Source organism: Cottoperca gobio, chromosome 14, assembly GCF_900634415.1.
Source record: "Cottoperca gobio chromosome 14, fCotGob3.1, whole genome shotgun sequence".
Taxonomy (NCBI): domain Eukaryota; kingdom Metazoa; phylum Chordata; class Actinopteri; order Perciformes; family Bovichtidae; genus Cottoperca; species Cottoperca gobio.
Genome location: NC_041368.1, coordinates 9,066,322 through 9,077,760, shown reverse-complemented (window position 1 = coordinate 9,077,760; position 11,439 = coordinate 9,066,322). Strand labels below are relative to the sequence as shown.

General features: G+C 39.9%; 1 protein-coding gene across 1 annotated transcript; it reads left to right on the top strand.

Moving 5' to 3' along the window:
* The first annotated feature begins 777 nt into the window (after positions 1 to 777).
* On the top strand, positions 778 to 11,162 carry pygma (phosphorylase, glycogen, muscle A). Its single transcript, XM_029448340.1, has 20 exons — positions 778 to 1,020; positions 3,091 to 3,192; positions 3,312 to 3,390; positions 3,534 to 3,637; positions 3,850 to 3,981; positions 4,079 to 4,190; positions 4,278 to 4,360; positions 6,270 to 6,413; positions 6,622 to 6,714; positions 6,955 to 7,101; positions 7,727 to 7,890; positions 8,070 to 8,184; positions 8,278 to 8,379; positions 8,657 to 8,804; positions 8,883 to 8,941; positions 9,024 to 9,165; positions 9,323 to 9,530; positions 10,071 to 10,205; positions 10,409 to 10,475; positions 10,671 to 11,162. The coding sequence occupies exons 1-20, from the start codon at positions 778 to 780 to the stop codon at positions 10,818 to 10,820; spliced, it is 2,529 nt and encodes an 842-aa protein (XP_029304200.1). The 3' UTR covers positions 10,821 to 11,162.
* The last annotated feature ends 277 nt before the right edge of the window (positions 11,163 to 11,439 follow it).

The window sequence follows — 11,439 nt, the reverse complement described above, 5'->3', positions numbered from 1 at the left end:
CAGTGTGGATTGCGCAAAGAAAATATGTCCCTTATAACGGCCCTTTAATGAAGAAACTTATAGTATCATCATCCTACAATATGAGAATTAGCTGACAGTGCTTTGCCTTTTAGGTGCAACAAAAAATAAATTTAATCTAATATATTGTTACCATCTGCTGGCCAAGGCACCCCTGCCAACTATGGGGAAGAAAAACAAGTTAGCCACTGTAGCTGCCAGATATTATCCCAGCACGTCTTCCTTTCTACAACATCAGACAATGCTTACACATGCGGGCTGTGAAGTAATTACATAATGAAAAATATAACTGGAAACAGATAATATCCTGACTTTATGATTATTTGAATCACTCCAATCATTTTAGGTCGTCAGCTATGTAAATGTCACATCCACCCTTTATGTAACAGTGAAATACAAGCGTAACAAAGAATACTAATATTCTGAATAGGAAGATTCAGATTGTTCATACTGCTTTCATGAGGTTGAGTGAAAATTAGCAGTGAATTATTGGTTTTAAACTATTCAAATCAAATGAGAAAGCTGCAAAGCCCCTTCCCCTTTCTGTGACAAATAGATGCCCCACCCTTCACCTAATATATACAATCTGCTCATGCCTCTACTTAATATTCATAGCTGTGCCTTTAAAATGCTGAACCCGAGCCTGTGTTGTGGGCGCCTCTCTCACTGTGTGTCTGGGCCTGGTGGTGTGTGCCTGCTGTCTTACTGTTTACATTCTGCCAGAGTCAAGAGCCCTGAGCTGCTGCAACTCGTGCCACCATGTCTAAACCCTTGTCTGACCATGATAGAAGGAAACAGATTTCAGTGCGAGGCCTCGCCGGCACTGAAAACATTTCAGCATTGAAGCAAGATTTCAACAGACATCTCCACTTTACGCTGGTCAAGGACAGAAATGTGGCTACCAGAAGGGATTACTACTTTGCTCTTGCCCACACTGTGCGGGAGCACCTGATTGGCAGATGGATCCGGACCCAGCAGCACTATTATGAGAAAGATCCCAAAGTAAGTGCTAGTCCTACAGCAATATATATCATATGAATTTACACATTTATTAGTTAACTGATTTCTGAAATGGGGCTATTCTTTTAATAGCAATAATGTTATAAATATAAACTTGTATTGGTGATAAAGAAAAATGACAATACTACATTTAGTACTCTATCAGAGTTTCATTTATGGAAGTCTGTTGCATTGGGAACTCACTGCCTGTCCAGTACAGCGGTCATTGTTTTTCAGAAGCATTCTGTGCCAGAACCTAAATCTTATACTGTCCATCTCCTGAAATAACTTTTCACACTTTTGAAACAAAAAGGCCACACAACGTTTTCACAAGAGCAAGGTATTTATATTCTTCCAACTGTACTTTCAGCAGCTCAACAGCCTGATGTCAGTGTAAGGTCATGACATTTAAACTTCATTGCGACTTCTTAGCACTCCGCTGGTATGCTGCCGTTCTTATAGTGTGTCGAAACATTAAACCCCTCTATGACCTTCTGTTCCTATCCTGTCTTACCATAAAGCATATAGCCCTGTGTCATATGAGCACATGCCTCTGAGGGCATCCAAGTTCATATGTCAAATAGTCTATCAGAGACGGTATGTATATCTCCACAGCTGCAGTGTTATTAACCAACAGCTACAGAAAGAACAACAATAGAAAGCTTGCGTCCCTAGAAAAAGCAGCAAAATTGCAAACCACACCACATTATTGTTTGCAAATGACACACAAACCTGAGTGCAATCACGATGGAGTACAGAAGCTGAGTGAAAATTGCATTTACTTAGCAGAAAAACATGTTCCTCGCAACTGAATAAAGAGGATGATTTTTCTTTTCTTTACAGGGGAAGAAGGTTTCCCTGCACCCCTCGGCTTACTACTGCAGGGTTATTGTTCTGTACCTTTAAGTGGCAAAGCCTTTACATATTAATGTCAGCAGGGAGACATTTACATTAAGCTTGTTTTCAGAAACTATTTAATCACATGTTGCTTAATCAGGGCTGCAACCTACAGCTCAAAAACCATCGGACCTCCTAACTGTATCACCTTGTTGTCGTGCTGTAGACTGAAAGGTCAAAGGTGAATCCCTTAAAAGTTCTAAACAGAAACCTTAAGGAGGGAGGAAATACAAGCTCACGACCAAGATTTATTTTTCACATTGTGAATATGCATTATTGGGTGGGGAAACACAGCTAAGCAGCATAATGAGATGTAACAGGGATTGAAGTCCGATAAGATTTGGAACATACAGTCATATATAATTCAAGAGATAGCTACACTGTGAAGTGGCTCCGTCACATCTATCTGAACCACTTTATTCCAGACTTAAAACTCCTCAATAAAGAGGTATCAGGCTCAGGCTGACCTTTACAGCGACCTCTACAGGAGCTATTTTTTGCACCGGCCAACATGTTGGTGTTATGTAACACCCAAAGCAATCTGTCTCCCAATCCCTTCTCCTGCTCAGCCTGTGTCGACCCCCTCCATGTCAGAGGAGGGGAAGAAACAACTAAATGGCAAAGGCTAAACACAGGCTCAGGTGACACATTTCTATGCACTCCCAACCATGGAGCTACGTAATTAAACTTTAGGTTTCTTTGACAGTCTGGGGTCAATGTGTTTGTGACATTTGGCTTATGATTGCACAGATTTATTCCCATCATGCTACTGTGAAGACCTTTCTGTAACCATAATCAGCATAATCATACAATTACACTAAAATATCTCTGATAGTCTTTATAAGACGGTTCCTGGCTGTTCATTCAAGGGCTGTATATACATGAGTATGATTTAATATACTGCAATATATCGCAATTTTTTAAATCAAATTAAAGGAAAATCTAATAGTAAAACGAACACACCACCATATGCATAAATCTGATTAAAATCTGATCAACTGTCTGCCACAAATCTTTCCATGAAAACTATTAACTAAAAATCAATAAATGTTTTTGAGAATCAATACAGTATCACAAAACATAATATTGTTATAACCTAGTCTATCCATATTTTGTTACTCCCATAGTTCATTCGGTTAGTTATTGATTGTTTCTCCCCTTCTTCCCAAACTGTAGCGTGTGTACTACATCTCCCTTGAGTTCTACATGGGCCGCACCCTTCAAAACACCATGGTGAACCTGGCACTGGAGAACGCCTGTGATGAGGCCATGTACCAGGTGACCACGCTTAATACATTCATCTTATAACTGGTCAAATTTCCTTTTCCAACTATTTAGAAGCATCTCAAAATGACTGTTTTACATTAGCCAATGTTTTGTGCTGTTGTCCTCTGCAGTTGGGTCTGGACATGGAGGAGCTGGAGGACATGGAGGAAGATGCTGGTTTGGGAAATGGTGGCCTGGGACGCCTTGCCGGTGAGCATCTTTTCACCCGTCATATTTGATCAACTCAAAGATTTTTTACCCCTGTTGACTGACTTAAATAATGCATCATTTTATATAAGAGCTTGTCAAATGTTGATTTTTTTTTTCTTTCATGTGCTGCCTCTTGTTTTCAGCCTGTTTCCTGGACTCCATGGCTTCACTGGGTCTGGCTGGCTATGGTTACGGTATTCGCTATGAATTCGGTATCTTCAATCAAAAAATTGTCGATGGCTGGCAGGTAAGAACTAAAAGAACTGATGTAAAACATTCTTTTTTTCAGCAAGCAAGAATGGCTGCTACCGTCTATCGTTCACCTTAAATCACCTGCTGGATGTGTTTCCTTCATCATTATCATGACCTCGTGTTCATCCTCATTTCCTATGTCTGGCTCAGCTCAAAAGCCACTAATGAGTGTTTTTTCCCTTAAGATAAATGTATGTCATTATGCAGGTTGAGGAGGCTGATGATTGGCTGCGCTTTGGCAACCCCTGGGAGAAGGCCCGCCCTGAGTACATGCGTCCAGTGCATTTCTATGGCAAGACCGAACACCATCCCGATGGTGTCAAATGGGTTGACACTCAGGTGAAAATATCATTTAAAAGTGCATGAATATGAATAGTAATATATGTTTCCTGAGATGGTATAATTATGTATTTCTCTTCCTGTGATGTATTGGCAGGTAGTGCTGGCCTTGCCATATGACACCCCTATCCCTGGCTATAGAAACAACTTTGTCAACACCATGAGGCTGTGGTCAGCGAAGGCACCTTGCGATTTTAAACTTAAAGACTGTATGTCAAAGTTCAAACATTTCCAATCATTCAACAGCTGTCAAATGAGCGTGAATGAAAGGAGTTAATGTATTTTTTCCCTTACAGTCAATGTCGGTGGCTACATTCAGGCTGTTTTGGACAGAAACTTGGCTGAGAACATTTCCCGTGTGCTGTATCCCAACGACAATGTAAGAAAATATGACGAAATTACCTTTTAATCCACCAGAACTGCACTCACAGGATGGGCATGCACACGTAAACGTGGATTAGGAAATACAAAGTCATTTGAAATGTTGAATAGGAGCTGCGGACAGTATGGCTGCTGTATAACTTTAGGGCTCATCTTAACTCAGATGGATTTCCATAATTTGGACCCTAACTGGTATCTTTTGTCTTCAGTTAGAGCCACTGCGCTGTCTTTTATAGCTGACATAAGAACTGCCCACCATGAGCTGACTATCTGAAGGCTAAAGAAGGAGGATTTGGGAAATAACCATCTAGATCAAGCTATAAATTTTGTCAGCTCTGGTAATTTATGTCTGTGCAAGTAAGAGCCGAAACTGTGGTGGACCTAATATTCCAGCTTTGTTCGAATTCAGTTAAGACAGTGTCACTGCTGTTGGCTATCATATTGTGTGTGACTATCAACACTATATAAATAATTAATTGATTAACTGTTTGGTTCATCAGAATAAATCTAAATTTTTAATTTCACTCATAATTAATTATAATAATATAATATAATATAATAATTAATGTATGGATCAATTTCATAATAAATTGAAAGCTGAGTTATTTTAAATAACCAAATAGTCCATTAAAAATCATGATAAGTAACCAAACTCCTTGTTGCATCTCATTATGCTGATTAGCTGTATTTCTCGCCCCAAGAAGGCAAATATAATCAGATCATTAAAAATATTTGCACAGATGCAAAACCAAAAAATTACACAATTTGACATAATGCACTAGTTTACATTTCCCACAGGTGATACCAGGTGGCTGAGAACATACCTTTTCTGTTCAATGTGCTGTTATACTGCTCAATTCTCTGTTTGTATGAGCTCTCGGTTTGGGTAGATGTTTGCTCTGCCGTGAAAGCCTAACTGCACAGCGTTGTCCTGCTTGATCCATATTTGGTAATCCTCTCAGAAAGATGCTTAAGATCCTGCCCAGTAGCCTACCATCGCCGCCGAATAATAAGACAAAAGGGAAGCATACAAAGCGTCTTCTCTGACAAGCTAGCAGCTAGCCACTTTGTCCTGGAGAACCAATCCACGTTAAATCTAAGTATTTTTACCAGAGGTTTGGTTTATAACAATATTCCGCAGCTGGTGGGCAACCAGGTGTTTAATCTAAAATGTTCTTCAAGAAGCAGGCTTGCAATTTTATTCTGTAGAAGATAATCCACATTGTTTATGGTGACAACCGTTGCTGTCTTCTTTACAACAAATACTAAACTTCTGCCAACTACGAGCAAATGACGACAACAGTAGGCTACTTGGCAAACAGCCAATGGAATTGCAGCGAGCCAACAGGTAATCAGGCCTTCTCATTGCCACAGCCAGGTTTTTAAAAGTCACAATTGATAACACTTCTACTTGTTTGTGGCTTAACAAATGTGAAATTAAACACATTGGTTTTCAAAAAAGAACGAAAAACTAATAGCCTACCTTTTTGATTTTTTTCAGGCTGGTCTGTGTCAATCCCTCAATACTGAATATATTTTCCATAAATATCTCAAATAATTGTTGGAGGAAACTTTAGATTTACAGAATACACATTATGTTCTAATACACTTGCATTAACTGCATTAGCATTCAATGTTATATTATAGATGGGTGTTTAATGTTATGCTAAAAGTATTATAATTGCATGATTATTATACTACATATGTTTGATATTGAGATACTACTGTGACCACTTTTCTTTTACATTAGATTTGGGTAATTATTTTATTAAAATGATTGAATGAAAGATTTTAGTTGTCCCTGCGTGAATACCAGTCACTATTGCAAAATGTTATGTTTAATAAAAAGAATATATAAATGATTTCCTGCAGAACAGAAACAGCTAAATATGTTTCTTTATCCTCAGTTCTTTGAAGGGAAGGAGCTCCGTCTGAAGCAAGAATACTTTGTGGTGTCTGCCACCCTGCAAGACATTATCCGTCGTTTCAAGGTCTCTAAGTTTGGCTCCAGGGAGATTTCTCGCACAGACTTCAACAAACTGCCTGACAAGGTAAAGCAAAAACCAATTCAACAAAATAGTTTCTGTCAAAAATGAAAGGATTTCTCTGCACTTTTATTAAATTGCTTCTGTATTGAACAGGTTGTATGTGGGTTTCATTGTATCTTATGAGAATAGTTGAAATGAACAGTATCTACAGAGCACTTGTATGTCATATTCTAATTCTGTATTGACATTTTATAATATTCTGCGTATTCAGGTTGCCATCCAGCTGAATGACACTCACCCAGCCATGGCTATTCCTGAGCTGATGAGGGTTCTGGTTGATGAGGAGAAACTTCAATGGGAGAAGGTGAGGAAGAACAACACTGGCATAACAGCAGAACTGAACTTTCCATAGTTTAATAACTTTATTTTTCAAATTCTGAACTTATTTCAGTTCCTAAAACCATGGCATTTTATTTTTGCTTTTTGCTGCAGTGGTTTTGATCGGCATATCACCATTTTAGTGTAATTAATAAATTATTTTCCACCATCATCATAATGTCTTGCACAGTAAAATATTTATGTATTCGCTCTTACTGTTGTTCAGGCCTGGGACATCTGTGTGCGCACCTGTGCCTACACCAATCACACCGTCCTTCCTGAAGCTCTGGAGCGCTGGCCAGTCGACCTGTTCGCTTATCTGCTGCCTCGTCACCTGGAAATCGTCTATGAGATCAACCGTCGCCACCTGGAGGTTACTACTACACATTGCAACATGTTATCTTTCCCATAATGCAAAGCATACGAGGTGTATTTATGGCAACAGAGGAAGCACACACTGTTTTATAGCGATAGAATAGCTTTCTGTACTTTCACTTGCCTGGTTGAACACGTTATGGAAGGGGGATGATGTCAGAGCTTAGTGCAATCAGTGAATTTGGATGAGACTAGAAAAGCTGAAAGAAAACAATATTTAAAACTCTGTTTCTTCTGATTATGCATGGATATCTTGCATAGTATTCTTGTCACAGTGGAAAGACAGAAGCAACTATTAAAATGCAAGGAATGACTCCAAAGATTAGCGTGCTTTACAGCAAAGAACAAATGTTTTTAATTGCAACATCTGTCAGAATTAGCCCACGTTCCTGCTGAATGGTAAGAGAAATATTTCTGGCATTAAGTGATGGGCAGGTTTTATGAGCTGTAACTCAACAGTGCCCAGAATGTCATTTACCTACTTACATACTGATGGAAATTGCCCTGTTGCTGTTCATTTGACATTATTTTAGAGTAGCCGTTTTAACCTACTTTAATATGTATGACAATTCAGAAAGCAAAATAGAATATAATCTTTGTTATGTTCTTTTTAATCTTTGCAGAGAGTCGCTGCTAAGTTTCCTGGTGATCATGATCGTATGCGCCGCATGTCCCTCATTGAGGAAGTCGGAGAGAAGAGGATCAACATGGCCCATTTGTGCATTGTGGGATCCCATGCTGTCAATGGAGTGGCCCGGATTCACTCTGACATCCTGAAAGCTACTGTGTATGTCCCTAAAATAAACACTCATTTGCCTTTAATATTCTAGTGGTAGGCCTAAATCACAAAAATACAGTATGTGCATGTTGTAGTTTCTGTTTCGTAAATCCCCAGGCTCTATGATTTCATGGGCTGCCGCATCACCAGCATGTTTTGATATATGTGATTCTTCGCTCTGCCTGCAGTTTCAAGGACTTCTATGAAATGGAGCCAAATAAGTTCCAAAACAAGACCAACGGCATCACTCCTCGCCGCTGGCTGGTCATGTGCAACCCAGGGCTGGCTGAGGTCATCGCCGAGGTCAGCTGGGTTTTAACTAGCACACTTCAAACACATATTATTGTAAATACCTTTTTATTTACTTTTGTTTCCGCTCTCAATTTTTGTTAACAGAGAATTGGTGAGGACTTCATCCGTGACCTCGACCAGCTTCAGGGTCTTCGTGATTATGTGAATGATGAGGCGTTCATCCGCGATGTCGCCAAAGTGAAGCAGGTGAAGTATTATTTTATCTCAACTTTGCAGTTACAGTGTCAGTTTAGAGATACTTGGGAATGGATGGTTTTTACAGCTGGCAATAGTACAAAGCAATCATTGCATTACATTATTCCATATTATACTGTACGTACTAGACAGCAGAGCCAACCTGCAGTGATCTCAGCCTTCTATTGCATCTTTAATTGTTTTCAAGAATTCTGAATGTGTTTCTTGACACAGCAAACGCACATAGCCACACAAGTTGAACTTGTGATGAAATGTTTCCATAAAGTAGGAAAACAAGTTGAAGTTTGCTGTGCACTTGGAGGAGCACTACAAGGTGAAGATCAACCCCAACTCCATGTTCGACGTTCAAGTCAAGAGAATCCATGAATACAAGAGACAGCTGCTCAACTGTCTGCACATCATCACCTACTATAACCGTAAGTGCATTTAAAATGTCCTGCCCCACACGTTTTCGCCAAACACACAGTCGTGTAATCTTTTCTTGTCTCCGCCAGGCATCAAGAAAGAGCCTAACAAGCAGTGGACCCCAAGAACTGTCATGATTGGAGGAAAGGTCTGTAATTTAACGGCATGCAACTGGGCAATAAAAACAACCTAAATTCACAACTAAATTCATCTAATGCTCTTTCGTGCAGGCTGCTCCCGGATACCACACCGCCAAGATGATTATTCGTCTGATCACAGCTATTGGTGAGGTGGTCAACAATGATCCTGTGGTCGGAGACCGTCTCAAAGTCATCTTTTTGGAGAACTACAAAGTCACACTGGCAGAAAGAGGTAATTCCCAGGCTTTTTTCCCCTCTCTCTTTCTATCTGTTCTTATGCTCATCGTCCGGTTCATTCTCTCCTCTGCAAAGGTCAGGATTGTTTTTATCTTAAAAGACAAAAGCCAAGTGCTTTTTAGAGTCATCAACCCTCTTCTGTCATCTTTCAGTCATCCCCGCCTCTGACCTGTCAGAGCAGATCTCCACAGCTGGCACTGAGGCCTCTGGCACCGGCAACATGAAGTTCATGTTGAACGGTGCTCTAACCATCGGTACCATGGACGGAGCCAACGTTGAGATGGCCGAGGAGGCCGGCGAGGAAAACTTTTTCATCTTCGGCATGAGGGTGGATGACGTCGATGCACTTGAGAAGAAAGGGTAAGAAATGAATCTCGATCTGTCAGAACACTACATTTACATTTTCTACATATTGTGTTCTGTAGTTAATAAAATGAATTCACCATGTCATATATACTTCTTCACCACAGGTATAAGTCTCCAAATTTTTTATACAAAGGTTTTCTACAAAGTCAAAAATAATTTGACCATGCCATAATCCCATAGGGGGACATCGATGGGAGCAGAAGCAGGAACAACGTTAATGTTTCTCTTTTTACTGTATTCCTTTGAACACACTTATCAGATCTATTTGGTGAAACACTGCCAAGATAGTCAAACTGTCAAGACATTTTGCTATCAATGCAGTGAGCTCTATGCACTTTCACAATCCAGCAGCTTTTCACTCTCTCAGACAGAGTTTGGTAATGATCACTTTCACCACACAAGTGTTTTTTTCCGCCCAACCTGGGATATTCCACACTAAAAGGTGTGGCCTTGGGGAACCTGGTGATACATCGATGCACTGACTACTGTGCCGTAATTAATGGGCTGGGTTACTTTATTTCCGGTCCTGCTTAGATACCACGCTGAAGAGTACTACAACCGCCTGCCTGAGTTGAAACAGGCTATTGACCAGATTGCTGGAGGCTTCTTTAGCCCAAAGCAGCATGACCTGTTTAAAGAAATTGTCAACATGCTGATGCATCATGACAGGTAAAGACACATCTAACATTACTAGCCTGAGGTGCACACATGCGTACACACATACAAATAAGAACGTGTATAAACTTGCATGCTGGCGCATAAAAGGAAAAGACAAAACAACTCACAGCCTTTTGCATGCCTGCAAGAATACACACATGCACACACACACATCATACACATTCACACTCCACATATGTTGTTTTTCTGCACAGATTTAAGGTCTTTGCTGACTATGAAGACTACATGAAATGCCAGGAGAAAGTCAATGCTCTTTACAAGGTACGCAAATTAAAAAGCCATATAAGCCAAATGGTTCATAAAGGTCCTCCATGCACTGAGAGTAGGAAATGAATGAGTTTATTATGAGTATAACCACTAATGGAAGGGTTACTACTCAGAGCTACTAATCCTTTTAATTACTGATCTTATTACTCGGATTGATTACTTCATCAATCATTTTCATCTTCACATCAGAACCCCAAGGAATGGACCAAGAAGGTGATCTACAACATTGCCGGATGTGGCAAGTTCTCCAGTGATCGCACCATTGCCCAGTATGCTCGGGAGATCTGGGGCATGGAGCCCACACTTGAGACGCTCGCCGCCCCTGACGATAAGCAATAAACTGTGCACATGATGCCACAACACCCCCAACTTTCCACGCTTTATATCACAACCTGGACGCATAAAGAGTCTGCATGGTAGATACTGTGCGTCTGGTAAAAGCCCCCACAAACCTGCGTCCGAAAGGGATTAGCATTAAACGCTTCCTTCTTTACTACATTGTGTCTCACACAAACTCTCTTGGCTCTGGCTAAGTTTACATTCTTCACTCATGCAGATTCACAATATCCAGCTTACATTTGGATACAAGGGCTTTGTGGTATGCTTTGTGAATCTATTGTGAAATATTAACTCTTGTATTTCCACTTAGACCCATTCTGAATAAATATATCTGACATACCATGACAGCCTGGGTGACTTTTTCCATATGTTTCCATTCTATTTGAAGGAAAGCCAAATATGTCCAGATAATTGAAGCATTGTAAACTGGAGAATAACATAATATATTTTTTATATAATATATTTTATTTGGTAATAATTGTATTTCCAAGCATCTCACAGGAGCAATGGCCATTTGAGCTTCAACCTAAGAACCCAGTCAATGTACTTTGATAATCAAGAGTAAAGTGTGCAACACATATCATAGTTAGTGATTTGTAATTATCAAGAACGAGATCAC